The sequence below is a fragment of the Equus caballus genome, chromosome 1 (assembly GCF_041296265.1).
Source record: "Equus caballus isolate H_3958 breed thoroughbred chromosome 1, TB-T2T, whole genome shotgun sequence".
In the NCBI taxonomy this organism is placed as follows: Eukaryota; Metazoa; Chordata; class Mammalia; order Perissodactyla; family Equidae; genus Equus; species Equus caballus.
Window position 1 is genome coordinate 129,905,334 of NC_091684.1, and position 21,838 is coordinate 129,927,171.

General features: G+C 41.1%; 1 protein-coding gene across 50 annotated transcripts in view; it reads right to left on the bottom strand.

Moving 5' to 3' along the window:
• The window catches only part of SCAPER (S-phase cyclin A associated protein in the ER), a 521,075-nt gene that overhangs the window by 13,293 nt on the left and 485,944 nt on the right, over positions 1–21,838 (bottom strand). For 48 of the 50 annotated variants that reach the window (XR_011438966.1, XM_070267830.1, XM_070267221.1 and 45 more), the window contains 1 exon segment: positions 15,783–15,932. Coding sequence is in view for 47 of the 50 variants with exons in the window: in XM_070267830.1 (XP_070123931.1) it covers positions 15,783–15,932 (150 nt within the window). In the remaining 3 variants the exon portion in view is untranslated. 50 annotated transcript variants of the gene reach the window in all.

Consider the following 21,838-nt stretch of genomic DNA (forward strand, 5'->3'; position numbering starts at 1 on the left):
ATAACCAGTTCTTGGTTATGTGTTGGGCTGTGCCAAGGGTTTGTCTCAAACTATCAGTCATAAGAACTTGAACGAGAGGAATGGTTGGTGATGGGGCTAGACTTTCAGGAGTGAACTGCTGGAACATGTGACTCTGAAATGAGCATTGTCTTGTGATGGTCTTGCAGTCAGCTGCCTTCCGGGTTTTAAGTGCCTGAAAATCTGGTCTTACATTTTTGAAACAAATGCTGTCATGTATAATATATTTATAAAGTTAATCCTTGGTAAGACCTGAACAGTTTTCCTCAACAGTTAAATTAAAGAAGAAAAAAAGGAAAGTAGAAGTTGGGTACTGAGTAGTCCTAAGTCTGGTCTAGAAATGCAATAGGCCTGGGGAGAGTTTGCAGGTTTCACATCTGTACCATGACAACTGCTGTACTCACTTCATAGGATCCCAAGGAGAGTGGCTAGGAAGAACTGTGGAGAGTTTATCATGTTATATAAATGGAAAACAGCCTGATTCTACTCACTCGGAGGGCCCCTTTCCTCCAACTGTGACCACCTGGAATACAGCCAAGAACCAGGAAGCGAGCAAGTAGGCTGCTGGGCAGACAAATTAGTCCATTCATCAAATATTTACTGAGCATCTACTCTCGCCAAGTGTAGTGTGAGGCACTGGGAATGGAGTAATGAACAAGTCAGTGACACCCCTACCCTCACAGAGTGCCCAGTCTTTCAACAAAACTCATGTCAGTTACTCACAGGTAAGTTCTGCAAGCTCCACTTCAGTCTACCAAGTCATATTTCAGAAGCAAGTCTAATACAAGTGGTTTTCCAGCCTACAGTAGATTGGAATCAGCAAATTAGAAGGAGACTGTTGGAGATAGGTAAACTGACAACAGGAAGAAGCATCAGCTGACACTATAAGTGAAGGGGTGGGAATTAAAATTATTTCAAGAAGAAATGAGAATTCAAAAAGTTGCCTGGAATCATTTAGTGTAAAAGTAAATATCTCTACCCTTTTCAGTTGGTCTTGAGAGCATAACAAGTAAAACGTTTTATTAATTATAACCCATTACCTTTACTTAGTATCCTACAATTTAAAAATTTGCTTCCATATATATGATAATTCTCATGTACCTAACACTATAGTAGGCACTCATTTTTTTATGGCATCAAAAAATATATAATATATTAAGTATAATTTAAGAAGGCAGAAAACTGTAATATTTAAAAAATGATCACAAATAGTTAATGTTAAATAAACATCGTGTTTTTTTTTTTTTTGCAGGGAGAGTCACCCTGAGCTAATGTTTGTTGCCCATCTTCCTGTTTTTCTCTCTCCCCAAAGCCCCAGTACATAGTTGTATATCCTAGTTGTAAGTCCTTCTAGTTCTTCTGTGTGAGCCACTGCCATACCATGGCAACTGAGAGGTGGGTGGTGTAGTTCCATGACCAGGAAATGACCCTGGACCACTGAAGTGGTTAGCGCTGAACTAGGTGTAACCACTAGGCCATCAGGGCTGGCTCTAAACATCATGTTTTAAAGGTAAGTTTGGTCATCTGCAAAATTCATTTATATGGGAATAGCTCATTCCCTGACCATACCAAAACCATGACACCAAATAATAGAAATAAACTAGAAAAAGGTTTTATAGCAGTTTCTTGCCCCCTCTCCAAATCTAGCTATCCATCTATCCACCTATCATAGATGCAACCATGGTATCCTATAGTAAAGTCTCCAGCTCTCTAGAATTCACCTACATTCAAGAAAACAAAACAGAAAATGGTCAAGTTCTGTTTTACCTACTCATACTCTCTGAATCCTGGTGTTATGCTAAGATCTACTTGTGATCCTGAATATCCCCTTTATTTAGGAGGAACTCCATCAGTAGTTTTAGAAAGCTATGCATTTTATTTTAATTAGTTTTGTGTCCTCAGAATGCCCTCTGTCAAGTTTCTAAATTCTTATGTCACTGGGAGCCCAGCTCTGCATCTGCCATAGACCTGAAGACAGAACCACACGTGGCCCTGCCTGGCTCCAGATGCGTGAGCAGTTGTTTAGGCTAAGACAGACAGATGTGAATCCCCAGTTTTCAACAGTCTCAAGGCTATAAGCTCCATGGGGACAGGGGCTATGTCCCTTTTATTCATTGCTCTATCCCTAGTATATGGCATGGTGCCTAGCACAGTGGCTGACAAACAACAGGTGCTCAATAACTATCCGGGGAATGAATGAATGAGGACTGAGCTTTGGTTCCCAAACCTGACTCCAGGGGGCCTATACCTACCACACCAGAGCCATGGGCTTACTCATCCCAGGGCCTTCAAAGTCCTCAGATGACACTGTCTTTGGATTTGCAAGAACAGCTGACTGAGTACTTCAGCCAGCACCCTATCAAATCCAACAGCCTCTTAGGACAACGGTACAGAGAGCAGGGGTAGGGTGGGGCAGGGGCAGCTTCTTTCAGCAAGCCTTGTGAGCTGGTCTGTCAAACCTAAGATGAAACCAGCTCCATTGGTCAGTGTGGTAGAGTGAGTGAGTATGAGTATGGAGTTAGACAGAAATGTATACAAATAGTTAACTTTCACCAAGACAAATTCTTTATGCCTAAGAATTCTTGTTTTGTTTTTTCCTTTTCTTGTCAGACAAGATGTCCTCAACAGAGGGGTAAAAATAGGTGTCTAGACATCTAAATTGATTAAAAGAGACAGCCGAGAGAGTCTGTAAATCATTGGAACAAAGAATATTTTTCTAGCAGAGCAGAAACAAAGTAGTTGTTGCATTCCTCTCCTCAAAACTGGTCCTGCTACAATGCTAGAGTGAGAAGCAGCAGCCGTGGTGGTCAGGCCAGGCCAGCGCACAGGCCAAGCCTCTCTGTCCACATTGCTCTTGACGAGTCTCATCATACCTGAAGCCTGGGCCCAGGACAGAACAATATGACGGGGGGGACTTGAGGCCAGTCACCTCTACAAATCATATAAAGAAAATGGCATGCCTCAAACACACACACCTTGTTTCTCTAAGCTGATGCCTTGGGGATAAAGTAGGGAGGCTATAGAAGTGGCTTTATTTAAATATCACAGGAGAAAAATTTGAAGAGTCTGTCCACATACATGATCAAATCAAATTCAGAGAAGACAAACACAAAGATTCCCTTGGCTCACACTACAAACAAATTCCTCTCCTCCCAAACTTGCTTCTGCCATAAGATAGATTTCTAGGCTGGGATTAAATGCAGACATCTTGGTGAACTGTGTGGGAGGTAGGCCCTTTAAGTACTAGTCATCTTCCTGGTGGTCTTGGGGATTCATTGCTGTCTAGCACCAGCAGAGTGTCAAGGAGGAAGGAGAGAGAGGAAAGAAGGAAAGAAGGGATGAAAGCAGCCAGGGTCATAAAGAGAGGCTAAAGTCAGTAGTTAGGAGGTTGGCCTCTCATAGGCTCTGGAAACCAGGTGATCCTAGAGAAACAAGGGCTTTCCTTATGTAGTAAGGGGCGAGTGGCTGTTCTGCTGTGTCTCTCAAGAGAAACTGGGTGAAAGGCCCCTACTTGCTGTTCTCTGCTTCCTATGGGTAACAGGCTGTGTGTTGGGTACCACTAGCAGAGGGATGCAAAAGAGGCTTCTGGGCAGGCCTCCTCCTCAAACATCATTCTGCTCCTGTTGGAGTGAATAATGCTTCAGAACCAGGGGCACCTGCTCACAGACATGGGGCTCCAGGGTGGAAGTCCTGATGCCTGTCTTCCCATTTTCCACGTATAGGAGTGGATTCTGAGACATAGGTTGAGCATATCATCTTTTGCTAGTAACGTTTAGGGGCGTTTCATCATCTCCTAGAGGATAAATCCCCAAGTTCTTGGTCTAGCACGTAGGTCCCTTCGTGACCTGGACTCAGCCTGCTTCTTCACTCTTAGCTCTTGTTCTTTCCCCTACATCCTAAGTTCCAGTCAGAATGAACAGCTTGCAGTTCCCTGAACCTGTAAGGCTACTTTATATTTCAGTACCTTTGCTCATGGTTTCTCCTATGCCTAGAATGTCTTTCTTACCTTGCTACTTAGTAAGTGCCTATTCCACTTTCAGATATCAGCTCAAGCACCACTTCCACTGTGAAGCATTTCCAAGAGGAACCTCTAGCACAGATCCAGGTTAGTTTATTGTCTGTCTCTCCCTTACCTCCTAGAACGTCAGCAACTTGAGGGCAAGGACTTTGTTTATTTCGTTTTCCATGGTATCCTGGGTGTCTAGAACGGTGACTGGACCATTGCAGGTACTTGTTAAATGTTTGTTGAAGGAAGGAAGGAGTCTCAGCACTGACAGCACTGCTTCTAGGCTGTAGGTTCCACAAGGACTAGATCTGGGTTGTATTCATTTCTGTATTTCCCAGCACCTGGTTTGACACAGGGTGGGCATTTAGGAAAAAGCTGATAAATGAGAGAAGGAATGAGTGATGAATGCTCATATGGACACAAAGCTCATGATACTGGTATTTCCCCAAGAATAAGTCACCTCCAGCTTTCTGTTCTGTGTTAGAGCTTCTTTTACCTTCTTTCATGTTGTCTATTCTGTGAGAAGAGTTACCTTTTAAATGAAGCAAGTTCTAAATTCCCTTCCGACACATCTTGCACCACAAGAAGGTTGGGCTAGATTATGTCAAACACTTGGCGAACCCTAAAAGTCATGGATTCTGCAATTTGTCAGGAACTATACCCAAAAGTGCTGTTTCCAGCTTGAGAAAGAACATTTGAGAAAGAACTTTGTCTAAAGAGCACAGACCTTGGAAATGATACAGAGTCACCTTATCATCATAAATTTGAGGGGTTATTTTATTTTCTGTTTTCTGTTTATTTGTATTATCCATGTCCCCTAATAAGAGAGGGGAGGAGGACGAAGGCTGGTCACAGAAAGGCCTAGATAAGGTGCTGGGAAGCCTCGTTCCAGGACCTTGAGCAAGTCCTTCTTTTCTCTGGCAATGAAGGGAATTGGTTGTGAGCTTAAAGAAATAATATAATCCTGTGCCATGAGCATTCACACATATAAGCACCTTATGCTGCCTATACCTGCAGAGATATTACATTTAAATATGGTGAAAAAAAAAAGAACTTAGAATATTTTTTTTCTGAAGAATGAATGAAAGAAGTCACCATACAAAAAATGCCACCCCCAAATTCTCAACTAGTAGCTATTCTGATTTTCTAATCCAGCCTCTTTAAGAAAACAGAACTTATAATTACACCCCCCCCCCCCCCCCCACAGAGTACTGGAAAGATTACGTCCATTACAGACTAACAGGATATGTGTGTGGTGGTAGGGAAGTGAGTAGGTGGATAGACAGTATTTAATAATGCCTTAAAACACAAATATTCCTAGTGGGCTTTGGGCCTTTCCTGTAAGGAGAACTTCGGTCAAACCTCCCTCACCATGGAGCCTCTGGGTGCTGTGAGAACAGCGAGATTAATAAATGCACAGCATAGGCTGGTAGATTTTCTGGTCACATCCTAACAACAGCCAGAGAGCATGGGTGCATTCCATGGAGCACTTACGGGCTCACCAGCACTAGTCTACGACAATTTTATTTAATCATAAAATTATAATAGTAGTCAAATCTTTTTGTAGTTTCAGTTTACTGCTTTCTCAAGTGAAATAAATGGTCTCTCAGATTTCTTTTGCTTTCATCTCTCTGCTCTAAGTACAGTAGGATAAGGTTCCAATTAAGGCCCATTAAATGTTCGCATTGATTCATGTGAGCCGTTTTCCAGTTTCTTTTCCTAACACACTCTCAATGCACCTCTGAGTTATCTGTGGTGTGTTTTCAGTTTAGCAGTTGCCCATACAGAAGAGAATTATTTGGGTGCAAGGTCTCCCTTCCTCCTACTTCTGCAGTCCAAAGTGGTGAATGGAGATTCTCCTTCACTGTCTTCCAGACAAGCATGTTTATCACCTGTCAGATATGTTCAGCTGAACTAGGCATGCCCCTTGGGAAGGGGAGCTGGCAGCTGGCCAGAGCCAGACAGATCCTCCCAACCCGCCTTGGCAGCTATGCCAGAGGAGTGTGTTGAGTGGCAGCCCAGACACCACTACGGGAGGACACCCTGATGCTTCTAGATCTTTTGGGTCCACAGAGGATTCCTGTAGGCAGGAGACACATAGAGCTTTCTCCAGTTTCTCAACAGGTGAGGAAACATGCTGTGACAGCAGAGATGGCCTATCTACGGTGATATCAAGTGTCAGAGCTGACTGAGTGGATACTCCAAGGCTGTTTCCATTAAGAGAAGGGAATTTGGAGGCAGACAATGATAACTTCAATAACATCACAGCTAATACTTCTTCTGGCCCAGGGAATGTACTAATCACTATGTGCATGATCTAATTTAATTTGCACAACAACTCCATGAGGCATCATCAGTTTTATCCCTATTTTATAGATGAGGAAACTGGCACCAGGAAGGCAAGTGGTTTGCCAAGGATCACAGAGCTAATAAGTGGTACAGTTGGGACTACAACTTAGGTTGCCTGGCTCCAGAGCGCATGTACCTCTTACTGAGTTATAAAAATATACTACCAATGCCTCAAAGCAGAGACCAGCCCATTGACTGCTGCTGTGACAAGACTCCCACATTCCAAGTTCTCTGATGAGGCATGTGGCATCTGATGGCAGACTAAAGGTGCATGTTCCCAAAGGAACTACATGTGAAGAGATTTAAGAAAATTATTTAAAAATGCCCTCGGGAAACTCGCCATTAAAATGAGTGATACGGTGATACTCGAGGCTTTAAGTGTAGATTTTCCCAGAGTGTACTTTCTTAGAGTGGGACATATTTGCCAAAAAGCTTCTTTTTTTAACTAAATCATAATAAGTCAGAGTAGATTTCCTGTGACAATTCCACCGACATGGTAAGCAAAGGCCCCAAAGGCATCCACTCTTACAGCTGAGAGTCAAATAAATTTGGGACCTGCATAATAAGAATGACATTTAATCTTCACAACAACCTTATGAGTTAGGATTTCTTGTCTCTCTGTTATAGGTGGGGAATGTGATCCTCAGGATAACCTGCCCAAGTTTATCACCCAAGTGAGAGGAGGGGCTAGGAAATTAACTGAAGCCTGCCTCCCAAGTTTTCTCTCACAGACCGTTGTTTCCTCAAATACAGGATTTACCAAACCTGAAGCACGTAGTTTCCGTTGGATCTCAGAATGACTGGCTCCAGCAAAAACAAAATTAAGAAGTTTCTTTTAGAATAAATTCAAAGATAAATAACTTAGAGTGCCAAAGAAATGGTTCTTAAATTTTTAGCTAAAAGTCAGTTCAGGAAGTTTGGTCAGTAAAATAGAAGTGCTGTATCTTTCAAAATCTGGGGCCATTTTAACCTTTTCTGCAGTATTATGCTTAAGGAGAGACGTATCATCTCAACATCCAATCATCCATTCAATAAATATTTATTAGGTAATTGCTATGTGCCAGGCACTGCTGTAGGCATTGGAGACAAAGACTCTGCTCTCAAGGTACTTACATTCTAGTGGGATGGGGTGCGGGTGGGGAGACAGACAAAATAATTAAATGTCAGCAGGGTAAGAAGCGTATGAAGAAAAATAAAGCAAGGTAAAGGGAAACAGTAACCATGGGGTTGATACACTATTTTAGATACTGTGGGATCAGGGAAGGTCATTTTGATAACATGACACTTGAGAGCAAAACCTTTGGAAGTCCCCCACCCCAACCATGCTGATTTCTGAGGGAAAAGATTTCTGGGTAGAAAGCAGCAAGGACAAAGGCTTGAGGTGGGAGGTGTGTAAGTGTGTCTGTGGAATAGTAAGGAGACCAGTATGGCTAGAGTGGAATGTTTGTGATTACTGTACTTAGAAATGAAAATGATTAAATTTATCTACTTATGTTGGTCTAGACATGACTTCCCATTTTGTCTTAGAATTATATATTCATCCTCTATCAGAGCTCGAAGGGCCCTTCAGAGCACCCAGCCAAACTCTTTTTATAGACAAGAAAGTAAAGCCCAGAGAAGGGCAGTGACTTACCCAGGGTCACAGAGCTGTATGGCTGTGAAACGACTCAGCAATCCTGACTGCTATACCAGCATCTGTTCGATGGCGATGGGCTTTTTGTGACTAATGAGGGTCTTACATAAAATTTCCTATCTCAGGAGAGGTATTTTCTCTGTGATTACAGATTGTCTGTTTTTTTGCAGGGGAAGATTCGCCCTAACCTAACATCTGTTGCCAATCTTCCTCATTTTTTTCTCCTTCCCCTCCCACCCCCAAGCCCCAATACATAGTTGTAAGTTCTTCTGGTTCTTCTATGTGAGCTGCCACCACAGCATGGCTATTGACAGAGGAGTGGTAGGGTTCCGCGGCTGGGAACTGAACCAATAGGCCATCAGGGCTGGCTCAGATTAAGTTTTTATAGTCTGTCTCAGTGATTTTCATGTTTGAACCTTGTTCAGAGGATCTGGGCTTGAGCACCCTGGGAAGAGGGTGCTGAAAGAGCTGGAATTATTGTTTGACTTTCCTGTGTGTGTCTTCTGCTGCTCTGCCCAGTCTTGGGATGGAGCTCAGAAGGGAATGATTAACTTCATGTCACCTTGTGGCTAAACTGAGCCCTCAAAATGACCCTACTTGTGCTCTTGGTCTCACAGCCACTGCTGAAGAATCTTAGTGGATTCCCAACTTTTTATAGTCCAACCGAGATGAAGCTATGGCTAGCTTTCAACTTCCAAGTTTTAATGTTAGGTTTCATGACAGTTATTTTACGGGAATGCTCTGAATTTGAGTTCTCCAAAAATGAGACACTGAGAAGGCTGATAAAGGAAGGATAATTCATCTGTACAATCCTGTTTTTTTCAGATCACTATGCCAATATTACGAATTTAGCCTACTGCTGAATCAGGTATATTATTTAGTGCCATGAAGCTGATGGTAACAGGGCAAGCAGGTATAGCAACAGCTGTCTTTCTTGAGCATCCACTATGAGTAAGGCCCTATATTGTCTCACTTAATTCACACAACAACCTGGGAAGTGGTAGTATCATGACCTCCATTTCACAGATGAGGAAACTCAGGCTCAGCGTTCAGTAACCTGACCAAGGACATGGTGCTAGGAAAGGGCAGAACAGGGATTTCAAAGCCAGTTGACTTGAGAGCCTACGCTCTTATCCTCTGTGACATCTGACATTTAGCGCCATCAGAGATCAAGTTCAAAACCTTAACTGCAGACTGATTCAAGACATGAATCCATTCAGGTGCCACCTTAACTACTGCTGCATCAACCACAAGCAGGAGGATCTGAGGGAATTATAGTAAGTAAGGAATCAGGAAGCAAGTCTGTACAAAAGCCACTGGGTCAAGCAAGGAGTTCCTTATAATCTCTCAGGTGGTTTGTAGAGTCAAAAAAGCAGCTGGTGTGAGCATATAGTACTTCAAACTACCCTGTGTTGGAAAATTCACCTGAGATGAGGAAAGTAGGAGGTGTCTTTTATTTGGATTCTGTGAAATTGGTGACTTTTAATACAATCGGCCAAAATTGCTAACCAGCAAATCTCTCCATTCTAATATCAGCCAGGTCACTCATTGGAAGTCTTAAAATTAATGTTTAGGGAGAAATTATTTTTGATTAGGAAATTTATTGTTCTACTTTTGTGGAAAAAGTCACATTTTTCTTTGGTACCGTAATATTGAGAATAAGTCCAAAATGGTTATATTGTTGAAATTCTTAGGATCTTCTTTAGACAAGATACGTTTTTATTTTATGAAAGGAGCTGTATCTGTCACACACAGAAAGAAAATACAGAAAGCTAAATGCTTGTGTGACAGCTAAAGAATGAGCTGCCAACACTGTTGAACAGAAAGGCCCCGGAAGCTGGAGTTCCCACCCCAAGCCCACCAAGCAGACTCCATTCATGGACTTGGATGGGGCTGGGGGAAGTTTACCAAATGGGTGTGACCTAGGACCATCTGCCTTTGAGAGAGACAAAGAGTAAAGTAAGAATGTTTGAGCAGGAATTAGGCCACCTCTGAAAGTTCTAAAAGCTGGAATGAGGCTCCGGAAAACTGCCGCTCTTAAAACACAACTCTGCTTCCCTCACCTGCAGATGGTGTACAACTAGGAAAATACCCCGTTTTTGTTTGCAGGGAAAGGTCTCAGGTGAGTACAACAGATACACTTTAGGAACTTTTAGTCAATTACTGTTTGGGTTTTCTTGTTAAGTCACAAAATTTCAAAAGACCTGAAAAATGCATGTCACACAGCTCAGGCTGAATCTAGTTTCAAGAGCTCTCTGTAAAGCTTACTCGCCTGTTTGGATTTCCCCAGAAGTATTTAGCCATCTCTGGGACAGTGCAGAGCAGATGATTTCACGATCTGCTGCGTGGACGTCTCTACAGGGAAGCTGGTGGGGGAGGGTGGGCCACAGGGATCCTTCCTTTCAACAATCACAAGAAACTCTGGCTCTGATAGCTGGAATCTATTGGGTCTTTGCAAATGAAAAAGTCAGTCACTAACTAAAATGAATATGCAAAGTTGCTTATTCCCAATACAGTAATATGCAGGCCATCAACTCATCTGTCATTCAAGTTAATTTAATTATTAGGCCACATTTAACTATCCAATATAAAAATGTAAATAAAGTGAAGGACTGACAGCACATACTAATTATGTTTATTAAATGAGAAGAAATTTAGAAAGAATCATGAAAGTGCCATAAAATACAAGGAAGTTTTTGATTAAAAAAACAACATTTTAATTAGAAACTACAGATGACTGGTTCTATCAACACTGGGGCACTACTTCTATCTAGGTTTCTCTTCTGAAGTCATCCTTGGTATAATGGGGCTCAGTTCTTTACGTTAATAGACCAAATGGTGGCAAATAAAAAGTGCTAATCCTTTATGCAAAGCAGTTACCTAATAAAACAGCTTTAAGCTGCAACAGGAGTTGAGGATCTTCTGTGTTTATAAAGACACAAGCTGTTTCCCCACTAGAAAATAAAGGCTCCCCTGTGGACAAACAGGCCCTGCAAATTAGCATGACTTCTGACTAATGATATGAAAACATTAAATGAAGTGAGCATCATAATTTCTCCCCTGAAATTCCTCTAATTTAGAGAAAGTGGCATCACGTTAAATAAATTCACTTTCATAAGAACAGAAGTGAGGTGGAAAAGGCACTGGACTGCCAATTGGGAGGCTGGGCCCTACCAGTTCTTGCTTGGCAATTCCTTTTCTCTGAGCCTCAGTTTCTCCATCTGTGATATGAGGGAGCTGGACTAGATATCTCAGAGCCCTTCCAGGATGAAGGCTCCATGAATCTGTGATTGAAGCTGGGATGAGAGCTTAAAATTGCACTTACCACACCCCCACAGCTAACACTCATTTGGCAAATTACTGGGTTTTGCAGGGAGCAGAGGAATTTAATAAAACAAGTTTTTAGAATGAAAACAAACAATCAGCTTTTTAGTTATAGAAAACTCCCCAATTCTACTGGAATATGAACAATTATCATCTTGGCCAGCTTGAGGCTATTTCCCCTACCCTGCCCATGCCACTCGGCCTGATGGGCATGGAGCCCAGCCACAAGCTGGTGAGCACAGCCCTTTGGTGCATGTGAAACAACTGTGGCTAGAGATGGTATCACAGAACAGTACCAGACATCTCACCTGTAAGTCTCTGCTTATGCGTGTCTGTCAATGGAACCCCTCTATTAATATAAGAGAGCCAAGGTATATTCAGCTTTTAAGGATGAGCTGCCATGGAGTGGGCAGGCAGCTCATGAAGCCATCTGGTTGTGATAGAATCTGGAGTAGGGCAAAGAGGATCTGAAGAATCATAAAATGTCCCCATAAGATCAGAATGCTGGTCTGTCTGTGGTTTCAATCTCAGCCTTTAAAATATCACAGACTCATGGAACTCACACGGGAGATTGTCTGGTACAATCCACTTCTCTTTTTAAACTTTCTTTTATTGTGGTAAAATATATATAACATATAACTTACCATTTTAACCTTTCTTAAGCCTACAATTCAGTGGCATAAAGTACATTCACAATATTATGCAACCATCGCCACTGTCCATTTTCAGAACCAATCTACGTCTTTGTATAGTCAAAAATGCTCAAGCCTCAAGATGAAAATGATTTATCTAAGATCAAATGGGTAGTGGCAAAGCTTGGGTTAGAACCCAGGCCTTCTATTTGCTAGATTATGGCCATTTTGTGCTCATAAAACACTCATGTACACTTTCCCAGGATCTTTACAAGTCTCCCTGATCACTGAGTAAGGTACACAGATACATCCCGGAAGCTTCCCAGTCAGCATTCAGAGTTGCAGAATGGCAGCTTCTTAATGTACTGTCTTGGTAAATGGGTATCCTCTTCTATACCCACCATCCCTGTCCAAGACACACTTCAGAGACACCAGTAGATGGGGCCTATGACACATCTCATTTTCTTAAGCAATGTAAAATGAATGAAAAGTACACCAAGCTGGGTTTTGCAAGACCTGGGTTCTAGTCCTGGTCTTTTAGCGATTCTTTTTTTCATTTTGGGGGGCTTACTTAACCTCTCTGAATCCCAATTCCTCACCTGTCTGTGAGGCAAGAATAATTCCTTTACTTACAGCCTCACTGAAGTGCTACAGAGGCCCAAAAGACAATAGATGGGAAGAATAGTATAAAGAATTCTACAAAGATCAGAGGTTATGCTTAGAAACAGCATCTCCATGAGGTGCAGTGTCTCAGTGTATAACAATTAACATCATTTCTATCCATTTCTGATTTCTTCTCTACTTGTTATTATATTCTTTCTTTATCTAGATGGTTGCATTTCAGCAACTGCCTCAGGGCTGAATTTTGATCTTCCCCAAAATCAGAAGTGGATGTCCAGTTTAGTATTCAAGCCTTCTGGGAGGCAAGGTGTTGAAATAGAAGGTCTGACTTTTTTCACTTATTCTAATTTCTTCCTGATAGTGAGCTCACCTCTCAACAATTATCTCCAAACACCACTGCATCTTCCTCTTCCCCAACTGACAAGCCATAAGGTCTCTGTCTCCTCCTTGTATTGCTTACTGCTTTCTCTGCCCATTTAATCTGCCTTTTTCTTGTACCAATAAGACCAGTCATTTCTTTGTCATTAGGTCCAAGTCAGTTCTAACACGCCATCTCTAAATACCAGTTCCCTCGACCCCATTTCCCATTCACTCTGGTGAGCCCAGAGATACTCAGAAATTGTGTTTTATCTACAAGAGAGAATTAGTCTGTGATTCGGCATTAGCAGAAAAACTCTTGAAAATCCCACACAATTTTGAGTTCAGTAAATTCATCACAAGAGAGTTAGTTTAACCAAAGAGCTTCAAACCATCCCTACACATGGATGTGCTGAAGAAACTGGACTTTTTACTGTAGAACTGTATACAGCAAAATATTATCATACACAAATTACTCACCTCTTTACAAGTGCGGTAGATAGTCTCATGATATATAGTAAACGACTTAAGCAAAAAACAGGAAGTTGTTAGGTAAACCATGGGCTGTTTACACAAGATAAAGCCATGCATCCATTAAAAATGATATCCACAAAGAATGATTGTGATATAATGTTAAGTATATAAACCAAGACATAGGTGTATGTACAGTATGATCTCAGCTATGTACAAATTTCATGGGGGCTGGCCCGGTGGCATAGTAGTTGGGTTCATGCACTCTGCTTCTGTGGCCTGGGGTTCACAGGTTCAAATCCCAGGCATGGACCTACACACCACTCATCAAGTCACGCTGTGGCAGTGTCCCACACGCAAAGCAGAGGAAGACTGGCATAGACATTACCTCAGGGACAATCTTCCTCACCAAAAAAAAAAAAAATCCATAGAGGGGTTGGGGGTAGATGAAATGGGTGAAGGTAATCAAAAGGTACAAACTTCTAGTTATAAGATAAGTTCTGGGGATATAATGTACACCATGGTGACTAAAGTTAACAATACTGTATTGTATATTTGAAAGTTGCTAAGAGAGTAGATTTTAAAAGTTCTCGTCACAAGAAAAAAAAGCTGTAACTATGTGAGGTCATGGCTGTAACTAAACTTATAGCGGTAATCATTTTGCAAATGTATACATATATCATCATGTTGTATGCTTAAAATGAATAAAATGTTATATGTCAATTATGTCTCAATAAAACTGGAAAAAAAAATCATAGAAAAGAGACTGTAAGGGAACCTGCCAAAATGGTAACAGTGGCTATTTTAGATGTGAGATCAGGAATAACTGATTCCATCTTCTTCTTTACATGTGCCTGTCTTTTTCATGCTAAGTAAAAAACACTTTTATATCAGAATAATAAAAACAAACTTTTAAAGGGAAATAAAATGCAATTTAGTAGGTTGAATGGATACACATGAAGAAAAGAAAACCACATAGGAGATTTCCCTCATCTTTCCTTCCCTGAGCAGCTTGTAAGAGATTCATGAACCTGCTGGGCCTGGTCCACGAAAAGGACAAAGCACCATTATCTGGGGGTGCTGGCAAGGGAAGAGCACTGCTTGAGTGCTCCTGTGACAGGAGGTGAGGAAGATTTGCCTTCCTGGCAAGAGGATCTGCGAAAGGGGAACTTTTCTATGCTGACACTTGTTCTGGTAAGGGTCCACATTTTCTATATTTTAATCACGGAAATCATTCTAGAATAGATTGCATGTTCCCCAACTTAAAGGGAATGCATAGATCACACATTTTGTCTCCATGCTCATTCAGTGTCAGCACTGGGGACATCAAGAATCACCTGGGAAATAAAATATAGGGCTCAGTGTCCCTTTGAATCCAGATGAGGGCAATTTCTGAGTTCTTGGGCCTGCCTTATGTTTTCTATCCTCTTTCTCTCATCAGGCAGGCAGCTTTAGCTCTTAGTGTGCAGCTTCTCACCTTGTACTTGGCTCCAGCACTAAACCATCGCCTGTCCTTCTCCTGCCCTGGTCTAGTTTGCTGCAGGTTGATGAACCTAGTAAGCATGGTTGTTAAAGATTTAGCTAAAATAAAAATTAGTAAGCTTAGAGTGGGGGTTAAGGGTTGTTTAGAGGCCTTTTTCTCAGCAATAATCCATAAAATTAAGGTTGTTGAGCAGGAGGCTTTAGATAAATGAGGTTGTCAGGAGCTACTATTTGACATGTTAGTTATACCATAACTCTGGTTTTAAAAGTAAAGAGAAATAAAGTGCTTTATTATTATTATTATTTTACAGCATCTATAACAGATTCCCAACTTCTTAAAGCAGCAGAAATGAAATCTTGCTCAGTCACCTAATAATCAAAATAGTTAAAAGCAAAACTACTCTAGGTGACTCAAGGGGGAGAGAGGCCCAAGTCCTGCCTTCTCAGGCTCCCCTCCAACACTATCTGGCAGCCTCTAAGAACCTGGGCAGAAGCCAAGGGCCAAGAGCAGTTTCATAAGGCACCAGACTCTAATACTATTTGCAAACTGACCCAAATTTAAAGATGCAATCTACCTCATCAAGACAAAAAAATATATGGATAGAGTATTAGAATCCATGTGGTAAGGGAGGAGATGCTTCTGTGTGGCTTAAGAAGAATATTTTATTAAAAATCTTTTATTTTTATAGCTCTAAGAGGAGGCCCTAGTGATAATCTAGTGCTGATCAAATATCCTGGAGAGAAGTCAGAGACATATCCCTGGAGCATGGTGACAGGACCTCACACAGGACAGGTGGGCTTCCGCAGGCTAGCCTGCCTTTTCTCATTCCAACACCTCACACTCTCAGTGCTGCGGGAGCAGTCTAAGGAACTTTTCGGGGCCTCTCACCTGGTTATCTGGGTGGTTGACAGTGAAGTAGCCCACACAGACGATGATCTCATGAAGAAGGCTTTCACAGGAGACTTGGCTGCAGTGGCCCAGTAGGGAGCTGGCAATGTGCCGGAATGCAAGGGACAAGCCCTCTGCCCCTACAATGGACTGACAAAGAAAAGGAACAGTTAGAACTCTCCAGCCCAGGGAGAGCCAGGGCTGCAAATCATGAAACAAGACTGAGCCCTGCGCACTTTCTGCCATGATGCTAGAAAAGTATATGAAATTTCTAGAGCACTAGGCTTAACAGTTCACCAAGGGGATTCTTGCTGTAATTAAATAACCATAATAAATGCAACATTTAACCTCAACAGGGACAGAAAATAGGGCATAGCAGACCAAATGCCTGTATTACAAAGATCAAAACATTATCTACATAAAGGATACTTATTTATTTCATTTTTAATAAGTTATTTTTTCTCATTATACAAAGAGTCAGGGGCTGGCCTGGTGGTGCAGTGGTTAAGTGCGCATGTTCCGCTTCTCGCAGCCAGGGGTTCGCCAGTTGGGATCCCGGGTGCGGACATGGCACTGCTTGGCACGCCATGCTGTGGTAGGCATCCCACATATAAAGTAGAGGAAGATGGGCACGGATGTTAGCTCAGGGCCAATCTTCCTCAGCAAAAGGAGGAGGACTGGCAGTAGTTAGCTCAGGGCTAATCTTCCTCAAAAAAAAAAAAAAACAAAACAAAAAAACCCAAACAAATAGTCTTACTGTAGAAAATTTGGAAAAACATAAAAATACTAAAATTCATCTGTCAGCTATCATTTAGCTAACTTCCAATACTTTTTTTTCTGAAGGAGATTGTAGATACAATTCTAATTATACTTATGTTTAAATAAGAAAGAAATATAGATAACTAGTTATTATTCAAATAGCTCTATAAACCCAAGGCTCCCAAAAGAATATAAAAAAACCCAACCACTACCCCTCTTCAAAAAACACAAAAAACCAAGAAGCCCCCTCAGCTATGAGTCTTCTGGGGTCCTTTCTTCAGACAGGCAAAGGGCTGTCAGTGGTAGACGACGTAGGAGCAGAGTCTGAGTCTGTCTGTGCAGCCTGAAGCTTCTATTTAATAAACATGTCAAACAGACAGAGCGACAGGAGGGCAAAGGGGAGAGGCAAAGCCCACAGAACACACTCACAGCCCACTCTGGAATGAAGCACCACTGCTGGCCTGTGGGAAAAGGAAGCATTTTAGACCCAGCTCTTGATTTGAGGTCTTGGCGGGCTTGAACCAGGTCAGATATGTTACAGCTTGGAAGTTTCAATGAATTCACTTTGCCTAACAGTGGGTATAACACAGTCCTAAGTGAGTCTTGCTGAAACAAAATTACCGCTAAATTTTAAGAGTGCCTTTTGTCTCAGTTTCATTGCCCTGAGACAAAATGTTTTTCAAGCCCCAAAGAGACTTCAGGAGGGCTTTGCTCCTTTAAATCAAGTAGAGACACCTTCTCAGCTCAGCCCTTATTTAATTAGTTGCGTCCAGCATGCTGTGACCCAGTCCCCTCTGTTTAACCTTCATTGATAAGAGCAGGTCAAGGGGCATGTAAGTTTGAATATAAAAATTAAACCAATTTTTCAAGGAAACTATATTTCCTTTTCAGTCAGAATTAATGGCCAAGTCAGTACATTGATTTGTTTCTTGAGACCACTTTCAATTGTAAAAACTGTCAAAGTGTATGCAATATACAATATCTGGGATCTTGAGGTCATCTGTGCCAGTATGAATTCAGAGTAAAATCAGACTCTTTGTTGAAGGGAGAAAAATATTTTGACAGCCTTATTAGTATACAATGAAACGGAACCAGCTAAGAAAATATTCTAATGGATAATCTTTTGTTACTACTACATGATGAGTTCTCACACAAAACAAGCACACAGGTTTACAGCTTCGAAGAAGAGTGAAGGAGCACTGGGAATGCTGCATTCAAAACTTAGCTTTCTGACTCAACATCTGCAAGATGGTTTGGGTAACTTGATTTTCAGAAGCTGAGTCAGTCCACATTTCTTGAGGGCCTATTATGTGCTAGCTAGTACAGTGCTTTTATGTAATCTCATTTAATCCTCAGATCTGTGAGGTAGATTTTTTTTTTTTAAGATTTTATTTTCCCTTTTTCTCCCAAAGCCCCCGGTACATAGTTGTGTATTTTTAGTTGTGGGTCCTTCCAGTTGTGGCATGTGGAACGCCCCCTCAGTGTGGCTTAATGAGCAGTCCCATGTCCGTGCCCAGGATTCGAACTGGTGAAACTCTGAGCCCCCGAAGCAGAGCATGCGAACTTAATCACTCGGCCACGGGGTCGGCCCCGTGAGGTAGATGTTTTTAATCTCCATTTTACAGATCAGAAGCTGAGTCTTAAGGGTTCAAAGGACTTGTCTAAGGTCATACAACTTGGTAGTATGATGGCTTAAAGTCAGGTGGTCTGAATCCAGATTCAAAGGTCTGATGAGGATGGCTTCCTGTAACAGCTCTGTATTTTTGTGATGCATTGGGACTCAAACTGTCAACATGTCTTACATCTTCTAGTTTAACTCTTCAGCGGGTCAGACCGTTTATCTCATTTCAGTTTTCTTCTTCAGCTCCTTCGATTCTCTGAGGCAATTCATAAATTGTCTCCCAGATTCTTCTGAGGTCAGGCCCATGCTGGACCTAAAATCTCTTTTCCTGTCTTTTATAAACATAGTTCCTGAAATCTCACTTTTGACATTAAGTTGTTTTGATGAACTAGAACACGAGTTTCTCTGACCACATCTATCATAAAAATAGTACTTTTCTCTCAAACACACTCTTTGCTTTAAAATGCAAATATTGTGTATTTGTCTTGTATTTACTTGAGTGTTACATGCTTGATTAGATGTCCAGCTACACCAATGACGTCTATGTGGACAGATGTTTTGCTTTAGCTTGCTAAACAGAGTACGGTGGTTCAAAAAAAATGACTATAAATCTTCGATAGTCCTCCCATTGAGAGGTGGAGCCTTTGTCTTCTCCCTTTGAATGTCAAAGCTTATGACTGATTTAACCAATAGAGTATGGTTGATATGTAACTAATGTGACTTCTAAGGCCAGATCATAAAAAGCCATGCAGGTTCTCTCTGGTTCTCTTGGAACACTTGTTTTCTAGAAGCTTTCTTTCAGGACCGTCTCACTCAGAACCCAGACCCATGATATTCTGAGAAGCCTAAGTTGCACAGAGAAGCCATATGTAGAGTCTCTGGCCAACAGTCCTTGGTGAACCTAGTCTTTGAGACATCCCAGGCATCAAATATGAGAGTGAAGGAGCCTCCAGATAATTTCAGCTCCTAGCTATTTGAGTCAACCTGCCTGTCTGCTCCCCTCCTTCAGTCATTTGAGCCTCTCAGCTGAAGCCCTACATCATGGAGAAGTGACAAGCCATCCACTATGATGAGCCCTGTCTGAATTCTGGACCCACAGAATCTGTGATCATAATAAAATGGTTGTTTAACCCACTAAGTTTGTTTGGTTTTTATTTTTTATTGTGGTCATAATAGCTTATAGCATAGTGAGATTTCAGTTGTACATTATTGTTTGTCATACACCATATAAGTATGCCCCTTCACCCCTTGTGCCCACCCTCCACCCCACTTCCCTCAGTAACCACTAATTTATTCTCTTTGCCCATAAGTTTGTTTATATTTCATATACGAGTGAAATCATATACAGTGTTTGTCTTTCTTTATCTGGCTTATTTCGCTTAACGTGATTCCCTCAAGGTTCATCCATGTGGTTGCGAATGGGATGACTTCATCTTTTTTATGGCTGAGTAGTATTCCATCATGTATATATATATATATATACACACACACACACCACATCTTCTTTATCCAGTCAACAGTTGGTGGGTACTTGGGTTGCTTCCACATCTTAGCTATTGTGAATAGTGCTGCAATGAACATAGGGGTGCATAAGTCTCTTTTAATTATTGATTTCAAGTTCTTTGGGTAAACACCCAGTAGTGAGATGGCTGGGTCATACGGTATTTCTATTTTTAATTTGTTGAGAAATCTCCATACTGTTTTCCATAGTGGGTATACCAGTTTGCATTCCCACCAGCAGTGGATGAGGGTTCCCTTTTCTCCACATCCTCTCCAACATTTGTTGTTTTTCGTCTGGCTGATTATAGCCATTCTAATGGGTGTAAGATGATATCTAAGTGTTGTTTTGGTTTGTATCTCACTGATGATTAGTGATGCTGAGCATCTTTTCGTGTGCCTATTGGCCATCTGTAGATCTTCTTTGGAAAAATGTCTGTTCATATCTTCTGCCCACTTTTTGATTGGGTTATTTTTCTGTAGTTCAGTGGTGTGAGTTCTTTATATATTATGGAGATTAACCCCTTATTGGATATATGATTTACAAATATTTTCTCCCAGTTGGTGGGTTGTTTTTTCATTTTGATCTTGGTTTCCTTTGCCTTCCAGAAGCTTTTTAGTCTGATGAAGTCCCACTTGTTCATTTTTTCTTTTGTTTCCCCTGTCTGAGTAGACATGGTATTCGAAAAGATTCTTTTAAGTCTGATGTCAAAGAGTGTACTGCCTATATTTTCTTCCAGAAGTTTTATGGTTTCAGGTCTTACCTTCAATTATTTTGTCCATTTTGAGTCTATTTTTGTGCATGGGAAACGATAATGGTCTACTTTCATTCTTTTGCATGTGGCTGTCCAGTTTTCCCAGCACCATTTATTGAAGAGGCTTTCTTTTCTTCAGTGTATGTTCTTGGCTCCTTTGTCAAAGATTAGCTGTCCATAGATGTGTGGTTTTATTTCTGGGCTTTCAGTTCTGTTCCATTGATCTATGTGTCTGTTCTTGTACCTGTACCATGCTGTTTTGATTAGTATAGCTTTGTAATATATTTTGAAGTCAGGGATTGCAATGCCACCAGCTTTGTTCTTGTTTTTCAGGATTGCTTTGGCTATTTGGGGTCTTTTCTTGCCCCATATGAATTTTAGGATTCTCTGCTCTATTTCTGTGAAGAATGTCATTGGGACTCTGATTGGGATTGCACTGAATCTGTAGATTGCTTTGGGTAGTATGGACATTTTAACTATGTTTATTCTTCCAATCCATGTGCATGGAATATCTTTCCATTTCTTTATGTCATTATTGATTTCTTTCAGTAATGTCTTATAGTTTTCTTTGTATAGGTCTTTCCTAGGTATTTTATTCTTTTGTTGTGATTGTAAATGGGATTGTGTTCTTGAGTTCTTGTTCTGTTAGTTTGTTTATTTGAGTACAGAAATGCTACTAATTTTTGTCAGTTAACTTTGTACCCTACAACTTTGCTGGAGTTGCTGATTATTTCTAATAGTTTTCCAGTGGATTCTTTAGGGTCTTCTATATATAAAATCATGTCATCTGCAAACAGTGAGAGTTTCACTTCTTCAGTGCCTATTTGGATTCTTTTTATTTGCTTTTCTTGCCTAATTGCTCTGGCCAAAACCTCTAGTACTATGTTCAATTAGAGTGGTGAGAGTGGGCACTCTTGTCCTGTTCCTGTTCTCAGAGGGATAGCTTTCAGTTTTTCCCCACTGAGTATGATATTGGCAGTGGGTTTGTCATATATGGCCTTTATCATGTTGAGGTACTTTCCTTCTACACCCATTTTATTGAGAGTTTTTATCATGAATGGATGTTGAATCTTGTCAAATGCTTTCTCTGCATCTATGGAAATTATGATGTGGTTTTTCTTCCTCATTTTGTTAATGTAGTGTATTACGTTGATTGATTTGCGGATGTTGAATCATCCCTGTGTCCCTGGTATGAATCTTACTTGATCATGGTGTATGGTCTCTTTAATGTATTGCTGTATCTGGTTAGCCAATATTTTGTTCAGGATTTTTGCATCTGTGTTCATCAGCAATATTGGCCTGTAATTTTCATTCTTTGTGTTGTCCTTATCTGGCTTTGGTATCAGGGTGATGTTGGCCTCACACAATGTGTTAGGAATATTTCCGTCTTCCTCAGTTTTGTGGAATAGTTAGAGAAGAATAGG